At 36.1% G+C, this 21887-nt stretch overlaps 1 protein-coding gene across 1 annotated transcript in view; it reads left to right on the forward strand.

Moving 5' to 3' along the window:
- Positions 1-21887, forward strand: part of DHX15 (DEAH-box helicase 15) — a 57868-nt gene that overhangs the window by 21699 nt on the left and 14282 nt on the right. The window contains exons 4-7 of the mRNA XM_035005209.1: positions 6417-6576; positions 8805-9023; positions 14139-14306; positions 21313-21399. Coding sequence (XP_034861100.1) covers positions 6417-6576; positions 8805-9023; positions 14139-14306; positions 21313-21399 — 634 coding nt within the window. The remainder of the gene's footprint in view (positions 1-6416; positions 6577-8804; positions 9024-14138; positions 14307-21312; positions 21400-21887) is intronic.

Raw genomic sequence — 21887 nt, forward strand, 5'->3', positions numbered from 1 at the left:
TAAAAAAATAAATACTTGCCCTTAGTAGCCTCCTAACAAAACCTTGTACACACATTTTTTCACACATGCACATGTATATATCTGAAATGAATTCCCTACAAATGAAATTGGTTGGGTTACAGGGTATGTTTGAATTTTATTACTGCCAGATTGCCTTCCGTAGAGATTTATCTACTCTGACCAGTAAGGAATGAGCAAATGAGTGTCTGTATCCTTGCCAACATTGTATTGTGGAACTTTTTTATTCTTTGTCAGTATTGTAAGTGAAAAATGGAATATTATTATGGTTTTAACTTGCATTTCTTTTGTATGAAATTGAGCATCTTTATATGTATTTATGAGCCATTTGTGTTTCTTTTTGGGTCTCAGACTATTGCTTTTCTCATCTTCCCATAAGTATTGCTACCTGCTTGACTGTCATTTGTAAGGTGCTATTTTAAAATGCATCCCAGTCACAGAGAAGGTAAATTTGAAAAAATGTACAGTATTATAGGATTGGTGAAACTTGGAGTTTGTCCATCTTTTTGTGGTCAGTTGGCCTTTTTTATATTGATTGTAGGAGCTTTTAACAGAATTAGCGTTCTAGATATCAGTTGCAATTTTCTTAACAAAATTGGCCTTCTGTATTTAAGTTCCAATTTTTGCTCACTTTGCCATTTTTCTTTGCTTTGTTTATCACACTTCATGCCATGTAGAAACCTGAATTTTATACCGCTGTTTTTAATTAATTGAATTAGTTGAAGAAGATGTATTCAGTGTATTGAACAATTATTTGAATCCATGTATTCTAGTATTTTGTTTTTGTTTTACACATCTTTGATCAATTTGGAACTTTTTTTAGGGTGATATAAGGTTTGAGGTAGGGATTTAGGAAGGTTTACACTCTATGTCTCTCTTAATACATTCCTACACCAGAGAAAATAAGACTCAGTTATTGGGGATTGTTTCCCCACATAGACATAATTTTTCATTACTTTTAACTTAGGCATTAGTTACTGACATTCATTAAAGTTATGAATAATCTGATAACAGTTTATTAAAAATTTCTGGTATACATTTTGGGAAACATTTTCACCATTCTGTGCATCTTTTTTCTTTATGATTTTTTTCTTTGAACCAGACAACTTGAGAAATTTTTCAAAAAATTATAAATATATGTAAACACAAAACTAAACAATACCTTTGCAGTCTGTAATGTTTTATCATACTTTATTCACACTGGAATTGGTGAAATTGGCTAGGGATCAGGGTTGGCAGTTGGCTTGTAGTTGTACTATGCCATTTGCATGTGCGCACTGCAAAAAAATACTCAAGCTAAGTTCATACTACTCAGCACACTGAATTTTTTTTTGTTTATTTTATTAATTAAACAGTCATGGTTGAAAATATGAACTGTGTCTGACTTACTCTTCAGGGATCTTTTGCTGCTTTAGGCATGTATTTAACCTGCCTCTTGTTTAACTTGATTTAGACTGGTGCTTCTCATACTTCAGCAAGCATCAGAATCACATGAAAGCTTGTTTGAACAGATTGCTATGCCTCATCTTCACAATTTCTGATTAAGCAGGTCAGGGGTGAGACCCAAGTTTTGTATTTCTAACCAGTTCACAGGTAATACAGATGACTCTTTAAGCAAGTTTTTGTTTCAAAACAGAAGAACACTGGATAATAGGGTATGCAGTCAAATGCCGAGTTCGACTCTCCTATGCAGTTTTTGATTATTAGCCTGTTGCTGAAACTTCAAAATTGGGTGATCACAGTTTTATTATTGTGACACCCTGGTGCGTTAGTCTGGGTAAATATTCCATTAGTACTATGGAGGGTAGTAAAACTTAAAAGGAAAATGGCTATGGCTTTTATAGGATCATCAGTACCCTGGTTCTGCCTTTTTCTGTGCTTTGTGTTTGGTTACCTTTTTTTTTTTTTTTAAAGCAGAGGGCTTCATGTATCTAGTAGTATAGCAAGTCATTGGGTGACTTTTCTTTTTTCTCAGGATTAATAAAGACCTTAATTTCACACACACACAAAATTCCATGCATAATTTAAAAGAGAAACGAAAACAAGGAAAAACCATAAAGGATACAGGGGAACAATTAATACACAGATAAAGTGCTGTTCCGTACAAAACAACAGAAAGAATCAGAATCAAGTCACTCTAAATATAAAGAAAGAAAATCACCTCAAATACTGTGCTAAAGTTGCCAGTAATTCTGGTAGTGGCTTAATTAGGCAAAGTGTAGGACCCTTCCTTCTGTTTTCCTCTTTATAGCATAAGTAAACAACAGTGACAACAGGCCGGAGGAGTCTAGATGGAAGGACAAACCCAGAGGGGGAGGGAAACCTGGGGAGGGATAGGTGTGTGGTCTTGCTCTCAGCCTCGCCTCTGTTCTTGACATAGGCAGGTCAGTTGATTGGTCTTTATTATTTTGACATTTGACCTATTGAACTTGGGTCTTAATCCAGAGCCTCATTCCCTCTATTTTTTGCCAGTGAACATGCCTATACTTCGAGCCTATTAATGTACTTTAAGAAAAGTCCAGTATTCCTAAAATCAAGTGCTTATGTTCATACTGGCACACTTTTTATTTAGAACTTCAAAACTTCAGACATACGGCACACATAGAAAGAAAAATTTACTGTGTATAAATACGATGATAACGGAAAAGACTACCTGAAATCTAGTATTGAAAGCATGCCATAAAGATTGTTGGTGACACACAGCAAAGAATTGTCCCAGAAATCTGAAGGCCCAACAAACTGTAGTTTTCCAATAAAACAAAAATGTTTGTTTTTCAGATGTTAAATAAGGTATACTAATAGAGACAAAATTAGAATTTTGAGGTGACTCATGAGAAAGATGTTGGATGGCAGAAATCTGTTCAGTTTTGGTACACACTTAAAGAGAGCATTACTCAGTGTTACAGTAAGATAGGGAGGAGGAAAAAGACATACCTGTTTTGGGGGGACACTTATGTGACTTGCATCTGGTACTGGGTTGTTGAGTTTTTAAAAAATCTCTCTATATAGAAGATCCAGATGTACTTGGGGGGGTCTAGCTCTGTTTCCCTGATTTAAAAGGCTACCTGGGGCGCCTGGGTGGCTCAGTTGGTTAAGCCTCCAAATCCTGGTTTCGGCTCAGGTCAAGATCTCAGGGTTGTGAGATCAAGCCCCACTCTGGCTTCACGCTCAGTGTGGAGTCTGCTTGAGATTTTCTCTTCCTCTGCGCCTCTGGCTGTTGTTTGTGCGTGTGCACGCGTGTGCTCTCCTCTCTCTCTCAAATAAATAAATCTTAAAAAAATTAAAGGTCACCTAAGGTTTGGGGGTCAATTAAATCAGGGCAAAAAAAAGTTTGGCTGACTAAGAGCATGCCCTGCAGTCATTTCAGAGGACAAAGAAAAGAGCAGTAGTACTTACATTTGTTTTAATATTACCTCTTTTCAGTAGATCACAAATGAGCTTACAAACAATTTTTTCTGTATGTTTCCAACCCCCAACCCCACACCAGGTAACTTTTTGCTATTGTATTTATATGTACATTTTTCTTGGACTTTGAGGAGAGTGTGTTTGTATAGGAGGGGCCCAGGATTGGGGATCAGTACACTGATACTTAGTCTTAAGCTATTTAACTGGTTTTGAGACCCTGGGAAAGTTAACTACTGATAGTGAATTTTCTACACTGGAAAAGCAGCAATATTGATTATATTTTTAAGAGACCTTTCATCTTTAAAATATTTTAGAGTGTGTGCACACGCAAGTGGGTGGGGGACAGTGGAAGAGAGAGTCTCAAGCAGACTCCCTGCTGAGCGCAGAGCCCAACTCACCTTGGGGCTCCATCTCACAACCCTGAGATCATTACCTGAGCTGAAACCAAGAGTCGGACGCTTAACTGACTGAGCCACCCAGGTGCCCCTACAGATGTAATTTTTCCCGAAGCTCTCTATTGCATACAACAAGCTTCCTACATTCCTGTGATGCAGGAGAGATCACTGGGTGATCAAATACTGAGACAACTGTTAGGAGTCTGTCTCTGGAGTCTGGAAGTCAGAGGGTTTAGTTGACCATTTAACTTAGTACATATATTATGCATACTTTCTAATAAAACAAGGCAAATAGTAGTTCCATTAACGTGCAATATCTCTGTTCTGCCATTTGCAACACTTCCCTTCAGAAAAATATAAAAGAATGAGTATTTGGGTTAGCTGTGCTTTTAAATGCCCTCTACACTGTTGTGGTTGTGTGAAGCTTGAGGAATGTAAGAGGAAAAAGATCAAAATAAAGAGGGTGGCTTTTTTTTTTTTTTTTTTAATGAGTTTCAAGAAGTTTTCAAGTTAAGCATGATACTTTTATCAGTTCTGTGACTTCACCTTTTTAGTACGTGAGATTGAGGTACATTTTTACAATCTGAGGGTCTTAAAACTTGTAGCGGTTTGGTGGTGGGTATTACCTGGGAATGCTTGAACTTGATCTAGCTGTCCATATTTCACTTCAGATAAGTAATGTGCTATTGTTGGAACTATGTGAACTGGGTTTCTTCGCTAATTAAAATGTCTTCAAAAAGATTACACTGGGATTCCATGTTGAAATGAGTAAGCTTGGATACTGAGCAGCATGGTGTACATTTGATGGTATTTAAGCAAATATTTATTGTTTGGAGAGTGACCAGTTCATTTTTTCCCCCCTATGAAAGAACAGACAAGAGCTTTGTGGAATCTGAGGCAAGTTATTCACAAGCAGATGAAACTGTATTATGTTTTGCTACTGAGATAATACGCAAAAGGATTGCCTATCTCATGTCAGTAAGCTGAAGTCAGGAGAAATTACTAAATGTCCTCAAATAGATCAGAGATACTTCAAAGCACCTAGAGGCTATAGTGTAGCTGATTCATGTGCTGTGCTACACTGTCGTTAAGCCATTGAGTCATAGTTTAATTGGCACTTTTTTCTTTCATGGTCTTAATATAAAATAATCTTCAGGTAATTCTGGGCCAACTGCAGAAATGTAGTTTATTTTAAAAAATATGGCCAAAGAAGAAAGAAGCCTAAAATATATAGAGTAAGGATGGGTTTGTTTGCCAAAAGTCTTACTAAATTTAGAAGTTCAAGTGAAATAAGGAGAACGATTCACTTCTGTACATTGTCAATTTGGTGAACTTCACTGGGCCAACAATCGCATTAGCTAAAAATACCAAGCTGGTCCATGAAAGATTAGGTTAGACTCATGTTTGAAAAATAAAACCCCAAAATAATGAAGTTAGAAATGATGACTTCACATTTTTATACTGCTTTTAAATTTGTAAATAAAACCATGAATTGAATGAACTGTGACTTTAGCCTCTGCAGGTTGACTTTGTTTTGTTCCTGTGCCAAACTCTGGGGATAGTTGTTTTGTGTTAGTGACAGTAGCAGCCAGAATAGCATGGCTAGGAGATGGCTGGCCCGTAACACCGTTTGCAAACCACCCTGCATCTGAGTGCTGGATTAGCTGTTTCATCTTGAGCCATCTCTAAACCTGGTTTCCCTCTCTGCTTCGTTGATTTAGTGGGTGTCCTTTGCCTTTTCTCTTTCATATATATTTATCAACATTTCTAGTGCTAATGCTGCTCCTTATTCCATGAATGTATTCCTTTTTGTGCTTCTTTGCCATCATGTCATTGAATTGGATGGGACTGGGGCAAACAGAGATGGTAGACTTTTGTGCTCTCTCAGCCCTTTTGAACCAAGGAAGGCTATTGTTAGCTTAAGTGGAGAATTACTAAAGCTTTAAAGAAATGTACTTTTGCATGTGGTAACATTTTAGTGATGTGTGGTTATAAAACAAAGTGGCTTCTTAGTTTTGTTTTGCAGGTCGAACATTTACGTTTTAAATTTTGTTTTTAAGAAACTCATTTAGGGGCGCCTCGGTGGCTCAGTCGTTAAGCGTCTGCCTTCGGCTCAGGTCATGATCCCAGGGTCCTGGGATCGAGCCCCGCATCGGGCTCCCTGCTCCGCGGGAAGCCTGCTTCTCCCTCTCCCACTCCCCCTGCTTGTGTTCCCTCTCCCACTGTATCTCTCTCTGTCAAATAAATAAATAAAATCTTAAAAAAAAAAAAAAAAGAAACTCATTTAAGTGATGCATTTTGCTTTGGCATTTGTATGAAACCATGTGATCATTATATTCCATAAGCAGATTTAATCTTGTTTTCTTAATGCATTTCAGTATTATTACAGTCTCAGTTGACAAGATTTGATAGTGTATAACTTGTTTGATACTCTTAGAAGTTTTTCTTCATGTTTAATTTTGCAATTGATTATGAAACAGTAGTACATTTGTTTTTGGGAAAATTTAATTTTGATTTTCCTGATGTCTTTGCATGTCATGAAGTTTAGTTTTAAAATGTTCTAAATGAACCTTAACCAACTGTGTTTTGTGAATATAGGTATATGACTGATGGGATGTTACTTCGTGAAGCTATGAATGATCCCCTCCTTGAGCGTTATGGTGTAATAATTCTTGATGAGGCTCATGAAAGGACTTTGGCTACAGATATCCTCATGGGTGTTCTGAAGGAAGTTGTAAGACAGAGATCAGACTTAAAGGTGAAGTAATTTTTTTACTCATTTGTTTCATTAAAAAAGGTATATATAAAAAACGGAATACATGCCAATCATTCTAATCAACTATAAAATACCAAGTGTAAAATAAGGAACCAGTAAGTACCTACATTGTTGTTATTCTTCGTTTCTAATGTACATAGCTATGTCTTCATATGTGTTCTTGGTATGATTCCACTTTTTAGTAATGTATTTTTAAGCCAGATCTTTTCCATTTCTAACCCACCTGTGTTTTCTTGTGATCTAATAACATGGTGGTTTTATAACCCTGCTGCTCACCTTACCCTTCATTAAATACAGAAACCTCAAATCTTTGTCCTGTCCCAACATAAACACACCCATTATAACTCAGTCATGTTGGGTAGTAGGAACAGCTATACCCAGAACAAGCAAGCCACTCCTCAGAAATGTGCTCACTTAACCTAGTTTGCTTGGTTTTTTTCCTGTCTTGTTATACTGCTACTGCCCTGGTCAGTGTTAACTGTTGATAAGGGCCTAAAACGGACTGAATTTTCTGACTTTTGCCTCCCAGAGTTTATGAAGTGCCTCTTTGCTGTGTGTGTGCACCGTTTATTGGAGCTTAGACTCATTATTCGGTTGTTAGTATATGTGTTATAGGGATTGTACACTGGGCAGAAAGATTCTGGGTCTTAAAAAATTATCTTAGTATGTTTTTGCTTGTAAATTAAATTTATGCTTTTAAAGAATGTATTTAAAGAATGAGTACTGTTGGGGCGCCTGGGTGGCTCAGTCGTTAAGCGTCTGCCTTCGGCTCAGGTCATGACCCCAGGGTCCTGTGATCGAGCCCCGCATCGGGCTCCCTGCTCCGCGGGAAGCCTGCTTCTCCCTCTCCCACTCCCCCTGCTTGTGTTCCCTCTCTCACTGTGTCTCTCTCTGTCAAATAAATAAAATCTTAAAAAAAAAAAAAAAAAAAAAGAATGAGTACTGTCATTATTGATGACCTTATGAACGATTGAAGTTTTTGTTTGATTTTAATTGTAGTTGACAGGTTACGTTAGTTTCTGATGTACAACATAGTGATTGGTAATGACAGCTCTATATGTTATGCTGTGTCACCTTGAGCATAGCTACCATCTGTGACTGTACAACGCTATTACAGTACCATTGACTATATTTCCTGTGCTGTACCTTTCATTCCCGTGACTTACTCATTCCGTAGCTGGAAGTTTGAAACTCCTACTCTACTTTATTCATTTTGCCCATCCCTCCACCCCCCTCTTCTGGCAACCACCAGTTTGTTCTTTGTATTTATGGGCCTCTTTCTGCTTTGTGTTCTTTAGAGTTCACACTTAGTGAGTGTGAAATCAGGTGTGGGCTATTAAAGCTTTTAGGAAAGAAAGTCGAAGTAGAAATTACTCTGTAGTAGAATGTTTTATGGGGTGCCTTCTTTTTAAGTAAATTTTTAATGGGTGCTGTAATGTGTGATTACATGGAGGGAGGGTGACTGCACTGTCCTATAGCCCTGCCCCTGTGGCTGTGGCTTTTTACAACAATGTAGAAAATCCCTGTGTAGGAATTTTTCTAAAGAAGTCATGCTTATTAAAAATGCTTTGGAAGAAGGGAGAAAATTTATATCTGTGCCAGTGATTTTTTTTTTTTTGTTGGTCTTTTTCACATTTCCTGTTTTTTCCTGTCATGGTCTGTTTTAATAAACATGGTAGTAATCATACTATTTATTAATAATGTTTCGTATCAATCCCCTTTACATACTGTGTAAACTTTATGTAACATAAATATGTTAGCATTTTATGAACTTTGGGTTTTAAGATATTGTTTCATGAAGATATATTGTAGTTTATTTATTGGGTATTGGGTTTATTTCTGATTTTTTTAAGATGTCAGTAACTCTCTTACTCTATAGCTCAGCATTTCTGTATTTGATATAGTTTTTAAAGATTTATTTATTAGAGAAAGGAGTATGAGCGGGAGGGGGGAGGGGGGGCAGCGGTTGTGATCTCAGAATCCTGAGACCATGACCTGAGCTGAAATCAAGAGTCAGACGCTTAGCTGACTGAGCCACCCAGGTGCCCCTGCATTTGATTTTTTAAATCAGTTTATTTGTATGAAGATTTTTGTAGCTTTTTTAAATAAGTGATATATATAGAACAATAAACATTACTTGTTTTTTTTCTTTAAGACCATGTAAGAACCCTTGAAGACAGCTTCAGATAATTTACTGTTTCTTTTTCCAGGTTATAGTTATGAGCGCTACTCTAGATGCAGGGAAATTCCAGATTTACTTTGATAACTGTCCTCTCTTAACTATTCCGGGGCGTACACATCCTGTTGAGATCTTCTATACTCCTGAGCCCGAGAGAGATTATCTTGAAGCAGCCATCCGGACAGTGATCCAGATTCATATGTGTGAAGAGGAAGAGGGAGATCTTCTACTTTTCTTAACTGGTCAAGAGGTATAGTCATCATTTTCTTCATTACTTAGCCTTTAGCATATTAAATTATACAACCGCTTTTTGAACCTAAGAACTTGGCGTATATTAACCCTGTGTTTCTTATCCCAAGTTTTAAAGATTTTCTTCAACTTGATTGTATTTAAGTATGAAATATATAACCCCTTTGTCTATGTACTCTATGAATGCCCTTTTATACTGTTGGTGTTTGTTAATTATCGTAAGAATGTTAAATGCTTTTAGAATTTCAGGATTTAGCAATTGCAGTCTCAGCTTTCGAGAGACCTGGGTGGTAGGAAGTGGTGTGGTAATTTGCAGTTTTGCTGAAGCAAGAATTTGAACCACACGGCTGCTGTGAAGATCAGATTGTCCTGGTCAGTTAGCTTGTGAGTGAACTTGAGTCACTTGGGTGTCCATTCAACATCAAAACAAATGTTTGTGTTTTGGTTTTGTTTTCCATGTGTTCACTGAGGATTAGAAGGAATCACTGAAATTTCTTAGTTAGAATTTAACTCATTTTAAGATACACGTTTTATTCTCAGGTGCTATATTTTTAAACCTTGTTTCCCACAGTAGGTTTATAGGTGTGCTATGAAATTCTCAAGCTAAAGTTCAGGAAAAAGCTGTCTGGATAAAACAGTTTTAGAGAGCCTTTTACTGGAGGTTTTCTTACAAGCTTGTCCTTTGTTTCAGTAGATTTTATGAATTTTCTAGAATGTGCTTCTCAAACTAACATACACGCAGATCACTTAGAAAATTTGCGGATTCTGATTCATTTGATCTGGTGGAGCCTGAGATTCTGTATTCCTAACAAGCTTCTAAGTAATGCTGAAGTGCTCCAGGTTTGAGTGGTGAGGTTCTAGAGTAGCGCTGTCCCATTAGACCTTCCTTTCTTTCTTTCTTTTTTTTTTTTAAGATTTTATTTATTTTTTGACAGAGAGAGGGAACACAAGCAGGGGGTAGTGGGAGAGGGAGAAGCAGGCTCCCCACTGAGCAGGGAGCCCGATGCGGGGCTTGATCCCAGGACCCTGGGATCATGACCTGAGTCGAAGGCAGACACTCAACGACTGAGCCACCCAGGCACCCTGCATTAGACCTTTCTTCAGTGCTGGACAAGTTCTGTGTCTGTGCTGTTCAGTATGGTAGTCACCAGGAATGTTAAGGCTTTTGAGTATTTGAAGTGTGGCTGTGAGAGGAGGGATTAAATTTTAATTTTACAGCATTTTAATTAATTTAAATTTAAATAGCTACATGTGCCAACCCTCCTGTTTGTTTTTGTATGGCCCACGAGTTAAGAATTGTTTTTACATTTTTAAACAGTTTTAAGTAAGAACAAAGAATGTGCAGCAGAGATGATCCATGGATGCAAAGCCTAAATTGTTTTGGCCCTTTACAGTAAAAGGTCTGACCCCGCCCCAGAACATTTTTTCTCAAGTGTGGCCAGTGGACTGAGGAGGGGAGAGTTTGTTAAAGCAAGTTCTTGGCCCTGTTCCAGACTTGCTGAAATAGGTGAAGTCTGAGGTGCGATATAGGAATCTGCATCTTCAATGAAGTCTACGGGCCATTTTTGTATTTCCCTAGGTTTAAAGGTCACTATGCCAGAGAATGTTTAAACCAGTATAATTCCTATAGTACATTAATGACACAACTATAAACACTGTCGTGGGGGAGGGAATTGCCCTTGTTCTCCCAGATAGCAAAATCAGAAGTCTTCTGTGTGACTGCCTGCCTCCATTGGAATGTGAATTATTTTATTTGTATTCAGTTTCTACAGGAATGCTTGATAACACATAATATTCTGGCAAATGCTATTGTTTTAATAAGAGCTATAAATATTGAATAATTTTTTTATCCTTGCATTTCTTCAGTATTTATGTGATCTATGATTTGTACCCCCATTGGCCATCGTTCTTTACTGTAGAACAGGGTTTTTCAACCTCAGCACTATCTACATGGTAGGCTGATCAGTTTTTTTGCTGCGGGGTAACCTGTGCATTGTGGCGTCTTTGGTCTTTACCCATTAGATGCGTAACATTCTCTCCCCCCGTGGTAACAACGAAAAATGTCTGCAGCCATTGCCACGTGTCCCCTGGGTTGGAAAATCATTCCCAATACAGCATCACACTTGCTCTTTTGGGAAATAAAATGTGTTGCAAATTCAGTTTTACAGATAGACCTATGTTGGTACTAGTCTTCCCTTTAATGCATTTTGAATGGAAGAGTTTTTAAATATTTTGTAAGCAAGAGTACCAGATGCTTTTTTGATGGCATATAAACGATATTTATGCACTAATGCAGTCTTTAAGCAGTTGAGGTATTTATTTTGTCCTTTTGTGCCTTGTCTCTAGTTTCTTGCTTCATCTAGAGTGCTGCATAGTGTATTTTTGTAAATGACTTAAAAATAGCCATTATGTTCAGGTAACTAATGATATTAGAATTTTATCAGAAACATCAGATGGTCTCATGGTGAGGACCTGAAAGGCTTTTCTATGATTTAACTTCTTGTATTTGATATTTTGGCGGCTATCCCATAGTTGGGGAAAGGAAGGGAACAGGCCCCATGGTTTTCAAATGTGTGGTAGAGTATATGTTTTCCGATAAAGTTATTAACTGTAATTGTGAACTAGGTTTGCATGTGTCCTCTTACATTTTTAAATCACCTTTAGATGACTAGTCTTGAATTTGAAGATCTTTAGGGTTAAAGGAGCAGAGTACCTAATTAATGTATTTTGTTTCACTGATTGTGTTTAGTAGAGCTGACTTAATATAATATAAAATATTACTGTTTTTCATGTCTGTGAACCTGTGTTACTTTTACATGGTCAATTAAATGGTAGATCTCAGAATTCAGTATTCTTGTTTTCTTAAATTTGAATAGCACCTGTAAAATTTAGTTTTCTCATGAAATTTTAAAATGATTTTTAAGAGCATTTTACCATTTTGACTACTTAAACAATAATGCATCTGTAGTAATCTGAATGAATTTGGGAGTAGGAAATCAATCTTAATTGGTTAAAGGTTGGAAAAGATTTGAATTCTAGAATATTTTTTATGTTATAATATGTTAATGCATAGAATCTGGACTTGTGATTAAAATTAAGTGTTGCTTAGTAGAAGTCCTTAGGGGAGCTACAGTTCTGAATTAGATTAAGAATGATTATAATTGCAATATCAATTGTTTGTCAGGGGTTAGTTACATGAAGATGTTAAAACCATTCTTTAAGCAGCACATTCTTTTATCTTTAATTTTGCTGAGTAAAATGTCTTTTCCATATGCAGTGAGTTCAGCCTCCTCAAATTAGTAGTCCAAATTTATTTACTCACATATATTAATACTTTTGGAGCTGAAAGTCTTAAAAACTCCTGCACTTCTGTCTCAGTAGTCAATATTGCTCATAACTAAGCAACCCTAAGCAGATGGTTACTTTGTGCTGCTGAATGTCAATGAGCTTTGTGCTCCTCTGAACTTAACATTGTTGACTATGGAAATTTGGTAAACTTTGGGGAAAAATCTGTTCCAGTTTTAAAACTAAATATTTAGAACCTTGCTTGTGTAAAAAAACAAGTGGTGTGGGATTCCCCCCGCCCCATCTTCAGAGATGTTTTTATACCATGCAGTAGTGATTTTGTTTTAGCTGTGTACTTATTTGGCAGATTGGAAAGTCTAGTCCCACGTATAAAGTTGGAATTATCTTGCTAAAATTCTGGAACCTGCAATGTACCATTTGGGGCACTTTGTTTTCTAGTATATGAAATCTGGGTGTTTGGTTTCTGGTCAAATATATGGTTAAGTCAGCTAAATTAAAAAATATTCTGAATATTGGCATCAGTTTTCCTGTGTTTATCTTTTTATTTTAGAAAAATCTAATTTGGAGTTTATATTCAAATCTTTTTGATTTGGAAGAGATCTAATTTTGTATTTGCATACCAGCAGGGGGCATTCTAATCTAGATACAGCATTTAAATGTTTTTTTTTCTAAAAATACTTTTTTGTTGTATTTTTTCTATCAATAGCATTCTTTCATTTTCTTTTAGAAACTTCAGATCTCAAAGGGAACTGTGAACATCGAATCCTTAATAGTAATTTTCTGCATGATAATTTTCAAGACCCTTAATCCGTTTTTTAGGAGAACTACTATGTTTGAAGGAGAGGGTGAAAAAAGTTTTTGTTCTTAAGTATCCAAAGACTTTGTATTTTTTAACATGGAAACAGAATTGCCTTTGATTTAAAATTATTTCAAGGAAAATAATTTTAGTTTAATATAATAAAAATACAGACTACATTTACCTGATAGATTTTTTCCATTTTTTTCTTTAATCATTCTGATTTTTGTGTAAGAGATAATTTGTTGATAAGGAGAGCTTCTGATTGGGTCGTGCCTTGGACAGGCTGCCAAATCATTTAACATACTTCTGAATTTAACTGAATTAATGCTTCAGTAAAATTTAAATTTGTTGCTCTCCCCCCTTCCCCCCCTTTTTAAGTCCCTTTGCCACTCATAGAGCCTCCACCCACCTCTCTTTCTCGGTCTCCCATACTCTGAATATTTATTGTGAGTCCTCTCTTTAAAACCTAGAGATGAATGCAAATGTGTTGGAATTATTTTCTGTGGTCAGGAAAGTTTTGAAGATGCTGTAAGTTATTTGGGTTAGCCTACTTCTTAAATATCTATGTTGATACTGTAAAGGTGTTTGTTCTCATTAGGCACAATGAAGCAAATCTTCCATATAATTACATTAGTGATACGTGACATTAAAGCCTAATTGGCTTATTTAAAATATCTAGCACATCAGTTTCTTTTAGATTGTGAACATTTAAAAGGTTATGAGTGCAGTTAAATATTCCTGGGTGCGAAATTTTAATTTTAGTACAATTTGTTGAGAATTAATTAGGACGTCTGACTAGAAGAAAAAGTGTGGAATGCCAATAGATAGTTGACTTGGAGTACAGAAATCAAAATTTTTCTTCTATAGTTTTGGAAATCCCAATGAAGTTTACTAACTTAGTTTTGATTTACCAAATTCAAAGTAAGCTTCGTAGGACTAGGATTATGATAAATACTTAAATGTTCCAGTGTGCGTTTGTTTTGTTTTTACATTCAGCCTTTTATTTTGTAGGAAATTGACGAAGCCTGTAAGAGAATAAAGCGTGAGGTTGATGATTTGGGCCCCGAAGTTGGTGACATTAAAATCATTCCATTATACTCTACACTTCCTCCTCAGCAGCAACAACGCATTTTTGAGCCTCCGCCTCCAAAAAAGCAGAATGGAGCAATTGGAAGAAAGGTTAGCATAGAAATATTCTCTATAAACGTTTCATTAACACAGAACTGTCTGAGAGATATGAAACTATATTGAATTATTAATGACTAAGTTATGGGTGGTGGTGATCTGAGTTGCACACTACAAAATGATCTGTATTTCAAAAGTAAATAGAAAAAAGTGTATTTTGGTGGAATTTTGCTTATCTTTTGACCTTAGAGTAAGAGCATGTACTGTTTTCCATCCCCACAGGAAGCACCTCCTTAGTAAATGGGTGGTTGGTTAGGGTGAGTCAAGAAAAGCAGGAAATGATCAAGTGTCTTTCTCTCCTTTAAGTCACTTGGCAAAAGCTAAGCACTTTTTTCTTCAGTGCCTTGGCTTCTGCCTGCAGTTTTCTTAAAGACCTAACCAAATGTCATGTCTATAGGTATGAAATATTGACTGCACAGATCCCTGCAATAGCACTCATCATGCTGCATTGCATAAATATGTGGGTTTCTTTAGGGCAGGAATGCAGATTCTCTTAGTGTGGATGTCTGCCTGGCATAGGAAAGGGCAAGGGTTTTCTAAACCTGTTTCTGAGCTCTTTGTTGGGATGGGAAGGGGATCTGAGTTGAAGTTCGAAACAAAACAGCTATTTTTTTATTTGAGAGCTGGGGGTTCTAGTAGGTTCTTTGATATTAAAATTATATTGTTTGAAAAGGTTTGAAAAACATTAGTATAGTGGAGTTAATCATTTATTAGGTTAAATAGTAGCTGAATATGAATTTTGGCAAGATTCTTAATCTCTGATTTTAAAGTTTTCATTTTTTTAAAGTGGGTATCATTTACTTCATCACTTTTGGGAGATTATCATCAAGGATTAAGCTTTGTATATACAGGGTCCTAATATATCTAGAATAAACTAGTCCCTCATGGTAACTGCTATAAGTTCCTTGAGTATATTCATGTAGAAAAAACTCTTACTTGAAATATTACTTAGGTATGATTTACTTGTCAGATTTGGAATTTATTGCTTTCTTATTTCTATATTCAGATCTAACAGATTCTCACCTTTTTTCTGCTTTTTATTTCAGTCTTTTTGCTAATGTTTATCATGATTATTGAAAAATTACACATTATAAAGATACTTAAATATATCAGGGCTAATTATTTCTTTACATGGCTGTGTAAAAGTTAAGTGAACCAAATACATTTTTCGAACTGAAGGAACTTACCAAAAGGATCTATACAACACCAGCCTAGTGGAATGTAAACTAACAAGAGATTGATAGGAAAAAAAAAAAAAAACAGCTTCTGAGTTTCTCATTGATGAGTAGTGAATATGACTTTTAAAAAAACAGTCTGATCATAGCTTCATTATGTTGAACTTACCAATTCTTTTTGTCATAGTGCTTATCTGTAGAATATGTTAAAACATTTTTCCCTGTTACTTTATGTGCATTCTCAACTTCGGGGAAAACTTACATTTTAAGTGATAAGCTTTAGTAGATAATTTTGAAGTTGATATGTTGACTGAAAAGTACTTATTCTCTGTAGAGTTCTTAGCTTAATTCTGTATCAGTCGATGTATGTAAATAAAGTAGTTGTTTTCTTAAACATTTCTATAATAAAGAGTAGACTGCAGGCAGATAATTTTTCTTAAAATCATGTACACTTTGTATATCTGCATTTGTTTTAATTTTAAGATTATTTTTATTTATTTATTTTTTTTAACCACTGAGTAAAATTGGTATTAAGCAAGATTTGCCATATTTGTGTGTCTTTTCATATAGTTCTTTACATTCCATTTTTAGGTTACCTTGAGAAGTATGGGCCTGAACTTACTGAAATTATTTCACATCTGAGTTCTTTGCTCTGTTAATTATTAGTTTATTGGAAATTTAGGTTCAGTCTGGTGCCAGTCCAGTACATAATTTTGTAGGATCTACAACTTAAGCCCATGAAGTAGAATTTAACTGTATTGCTTTTTGTGTTCTTGTAAATCCTAAGGATATTGAGGAGAATTTTGTCTCACTGAAAAGAGTAACTCAGCAGTAGTTGGATATATGTGTGGTGATGGCCACGGATGATGAGGGGACCACTGGAGTCCCCAGGGCATGGGCTCACGTTGGGATCCCATCCTGGGCTTTCAGGTCAGAGTCAGATCAAGGGCCACAGGGCTACTTCATCCACTGACGGTTTTCATTCAGCTAACTACAGGACCTCTTGCTGGGAAATCATGTTCTCTTTAGGCATGAGTCAGCTTCATCTTAGAGGCTGAGAACATTGTCACACATACAGATGCACGCGCTCGTGCACACACACACCCATCCACCACCACCATCCCCCACACACCTATGATCCCAGCAGAGGGAGGGAGGACTTCTTGGCAGTTGGTGAGACAATCTCATTATGGGGGGTGAGGTGGGGGAAGCTTTGAAGCCTGGCATGTTTAAGGAAAAATGAACATTTTTATAGAAGCCTAGTTCACGGGAGGATTCACTCATCCGATCATGGTTTTGGTGCTGGACAGGCAAGCTGCCTGGAAGAAGGTATTAGGAGTGTTGGCTGAGAACCAGAGAGAGCAGAAACACATTCTGGCCAGGCGCTGACTGGCGCTTGAGAGGAGCGGGTGACTGGCAGAGCCACGGCTCTGGCTGGGTTAGACAGAGCCGTCTGAAGGATTGGTGGGATTGTGGGGAAGGAGGAAGGGTTAATTCCTCATTAAGATGCACAATTCCTGGGGCACCTGGGTGGCTCAGTTGGTTAAGCGACTGCCTTCGGCTCAGGTCATGATCCTGGAGTCCCTGAATCGAGTCCCGCATCGGGCTCCCTGCTCGGCAGGGAGTCTGCTTTGCCCTCTGATCCTATCCCCTCTCATGTGTTCTCTCTCAAATAAATAAATAAAATCTTAAAAAAAAAAAAAAAAGATGCACAATTCCTCATTAAAATGCACACAGGTTATGTGAGGGAAAGTGGCTGCATACAGGAACAGGAACAACTGGCAGTTGGTTGCTATTTTCCTATTGTCTTCAAAAAAAAAAAAAAGCCACAACTTTGATAATATCCCGTTTATATTATAAAATAAAGAACTGGGGCCAAGGCTTGCTTCTTCTGTTCTGAATTCGTTATTCTGCCAGTTAGTAGAATGGAACTTTATTCACGAGTGTTAAACTGTCACTGGTTGATACTCACAATTGATTTAAAAGTACAAAAGAATGTTTAGGGATTTATGGTCTGCTTCCAGTTGTGTAAAACCAAATACAATTTGATTCATTTTTTTGTTAAATTTGTTGTAGTACAAGGATAATAGCTAGCATAGAGTAGAATGTAAGAAGTCAAAATGTTTGGAACCAAAGAGAATATTTAATGTTTTTTAAATTCTGCCAAAATAAGTGTAATTCTGTATTTATATTTGGACACCTTTTGTGAGGTAGGTAGTGCCTTATTTATCTTACTCATTGTATTAATTTGTGCAAAATAGTTTATAGTATGATTGTGGTAAAACTAACAAAACAGTCTTGTAATATTAAAGTTTTAAAATGTAGGCTATATTAAAGGTAAAGCTTTATGGGCATGGGGGACTTAACTAGCATTCCTTTTACAAATAGTTACTGAGTTCTTTTTATGTGGGCTTCTAACAGCACTACAGGTAATGATCGAGAAAGGTTGAGAATGCATGTATTTTTGTGAGGGTAGGTCATTTTATTTGTTTTGATCATGCTTGACATTTATTCAGATATTTGAGTTTAAGTTCAAGGTACAGTTTTGTATAAGCATTAAAGTATCATCAATAAACTATACTTGTGTGCATCTTTTGAATAAGTCTTATAATTGCTGTTTTATAGATTTGGTGTTATTAAAATCCAGCAACTATTCTTTGATTTTATTTAGTTTTCATTAATTTTGTCCATACAAATAGCTGATTTTTCTGTAGCTTATGTTACAGTTTACTAATTAACATGGCTCAAAGCATACACTGCTCAATAAAAAAGAGCAATGGCCCTTGTGGAGATGGTTCTGTAGTTTTAAAGAGAGGCTTAATGATCCACTATCTGAAGATAACTTAGTGTGGTACTGCTGGGACGTGGACAAATAAAGAAGTTAATGTCCTTACTGAATTGGCGACCCCCACAGAGTTCCTGGGGACTAAAAGTCCAAACTAGTTGAACCTAAATGCATTATTGTGTCCAAATAGAATTGAAGTAGAGCAACGCAAGTACTCTCAGTTCTACCATTTTGAAGTGGAATTATTGAAATAAAGAAGATTTCATTGTAAGGCATGTTATTGAGGGGTAAGGGGATAAATCTAGATGAAAGTTTAATCTTAACACACTTAACATAAACACACAAAATTGACAGTGGGATGTCAAAACTTTTTTCCACAGGGTTTTCTATTTCAGGTAAAGAAACCCCTAAATATAGATATATTCTATATATAGGGGTTTCTTTACCTGAAATAATTGCTTGGTCAATGAGGTTTGAACACTTTTTAAGGCTCTTTGAACACTTATTGCCATGTTACAGTCTAGAAAGCTTGTACCATTTATATGTATATTCCCATTGGTCATATGTAGGTCCCTTGACAAAATCAGGATCACTTTGTGTTCTGACCATTTCCTAATGAGATCATGTGCCACTTAACATCTAGAACATACTTATCTGAGGTTTCAAGGGAGCTAGATAACTTTTTTATCATCTCATTTATTTGTTCTTGTGCATTATGTATGTGTGTTTTCTTTAGCCTTAGCTAGTATTACTTCTCCAGCTCTAGTAATAGAGTCATTAGAAGAAGCACCCTGAAAGTCATACAGTTTGTTACATGAGTTTTTCCCTATTTTGTCCCCAAACCTACCTCCTATGGTTTCAGAACCCTGCCCTTTTTCTCATAGACACTCTAATAATTGTTAAATCAGTATGGTAGATAAGTCCTATTCAGAAAAATTTTTATTACCTTAATGCTTTTTAACCAATTTACTTTTGATTTTGGAAAAAAGCTTGAAAGTCATACTTCTCTAAGGTCTTTAACACTACTGCTTTAGATAAATTTGATAATGACATGGGGTTTGCCAGGTTGGCATAATCCTGTGATTGTTAAACGCTTGTGGAATCACAAATCCACACTTCCTTTTAAGTGTTATATAATTTGTCACACACACACCGAAAGATGCATGCATACCAAGTGAAATTATTTTGTAAAGAAAGTGATTTTTAAATAACTCTAAAGAATTGATCGCATCAAGAAATTTTTATCATACTAATTGTATTCTGTTCTAGAAGAAACATGTGAAATGTATTTATTTCTTCCACTGCTCTAAATATATATCCAGAACTGTAACAGTTTCACCCCAGAATTCCAGAAAACCATAAGACTTCTTATATAATCACAAGCATGTAGCTGGCTCTGTAATAGGTTTATGAGGACTTCCTACATTTATTATCTAATTTTATTAACAACTTTGTCCTTGCTAGATTAATATGCAGGAGTTATAAAAGGAAATTGAGGTTTGGGAGTCTTAAAACCTTTCCACTATAACTTAGCTACTTAGGTTTGCTTCCTAGCTCTGTCCCCTACTCCTGAATTCATTGCTCCTTCCAGCACAGCACACTTGCCTTTGTAGAAGAATATTAAACTCAGGATATTTATTCAAATTCAACTGTCAACCTTATATACCTTGTTTATGTTTGCTTTGGTTCTAATTATTAAACCGTGTGTGTGTCGTCTAAATGTACTGAAACACGTATTTCAGTAACATCAAATGATCTGTGTTTCTTACCATTTGCTAGTTCGCGGTCTTTGCAACTGCAACTGCCCAATACAAAAAGGAAGGATTTTGGTTATAAGATATGTGAACGATTCTGAAATATTACCCTGTCAGTGGCTCTCTAGTAAGTTTTGGCAGTATACGTCTTTTTCATTTCTTAGATGTGCCTGTGGGCATTTTTGCTTACATGCCCTAGTTTAAGCGGAACCTTCCGCTGTTAATGTTCTTCCCTTCTCTCTCGTGGGAGATCCCACCTTACCCTTGCCAACTCGTTTAAGTGCCTTTTTCTTGGTAAGTTTCCTTGGTCTTTGTTGTGGAAGTAAACCCTTTTTAAGTCTCAGAGTGAGTCTTTGGTGTCATTTACACTGTCCATGTCTGATCTTCCTTTACATGCTGTAAGAGTAGGCCCTGTATCTGATTCATTTTCTATGTCATCTGCTTTCATATACAGGCATTTTCACTTAATGGCAGTTTTCTGTTCCTGAAAATCAGATGTTCAGGGGAAAAGGTACTAATGAGAATCCCATTTTCTTATTGTTTAATAAGAAAAATTATGTGACATGTCATTCTCAAACCCCAACCAGTTTCCTAAAATAGATCTAAAATATATCGTACACTTAACATAAACCAGCGATCGTATTAGTATGTAAATGCTGTAAACATTTTTCCCTGGCAGTAAAAGGTTCAAATGATTAACACTTGCTTGGTATGCCATGACATCTTCTTTTAGACTGTACACTTCCTAAAATACCTGCATTCGATTTTGATGATCTGCCAGTTCTTGGATTGTAACTTGAGATTTTCTCTGCCCATGCCCTTCTGTGCCATTTTGTTTAAAATGTTGAGTTTTGGTGATACAAAGTTTCCTTTGTAAATATTGCCAGAAAATACTGAAAGATACACATGTTGTGTAGACTTTGGTAATAACCAAAGTAGTGTTCTGTCAGGGAGACCTTGTATAAGTTAAGCTTACACTGTTTCATTGATATTTTTCTTTTGATGCTGTCCTTATATTTTAAGTAATCAAAACATTATGTGATTGAGTGATAACCTGAAGTAATAGCTTTCTTTGAAAAAGGAATTTGCCATGATGGACTAAATGAAATTTTGATTTAAGATCTTAAAGACTGATTTCTTTATATTGCATTGGTCATTGAGGATAAAACCTTATTTTTAGTTTACTTACTGGATTGAAATTCCTTTTTGAAAGTTCATGGCTACTTTTACTGTTATTTCAATTTTACTTGATTTATAATACTTATATACTGTTTATTTCTTAACAGGTAGTTGTGTCAACTAACATTGCAGAGACATCTTTGACAATAGATGGTGTGGTATTTGTGATCGATCCTGGATTTGCAAAACAAAAGGTATGTGCTTTAGTACTTTAGTTGTATACTTTATTAAACTGGTGTTAGCTTAAGAGTACTTACTGCCTATTCATTTAGTGACTGCAGTTTACTTTTTAGAATTAGTTTTCTGTTGTCTTGTGTTTTGTTTTCAGGCTTTGGTGATAGGAACCCTTTTTGTTCTTAGCTGGCTCTCATGTATTAAGCCCATGCATAATGTTTAATCCTAGGCTTAATCCCCCCCCCAAGGTTAATTGGTTTTTGTTTGTTTTTGTTGTTGGGTTTTTTTGTTTGTTTCTCTGTAGCAGTGGCAAGTGTTTTGGTTTCTGTGTTCATTTAAGGAGTGTGGGGGTAGTAATAAGAGGGATAGAATTGTCATTGCTGTAGATTGCTCACTTACCCAAGGAAATTAGAGTTTCTGTTAGTTATGTGCTGGGCATTGTGTCTGAAAAGATGTTAACGTTAACCTCTAGTTGAACAGTGCTGAATACCAAGCAGTTTGGTCAGAG

The sequence above is a fragment of the Mirounga leonina genome, unplaced genomic scaffold, assembly GCF_011800145.1.
Source record: "Mirounga leonina isolate KUSES-001 unplaced genomic scaffold, KU_Mleo_1.0 Mir_129, whole genome shotgun sequence".
NCBI classification, from domain to species: domain Eukaryota; kingdom Metazoa; phylum Chordata; class Mammalia; order Carnivora; family Phocidae; genus Mirounga; species Mirounga leonina.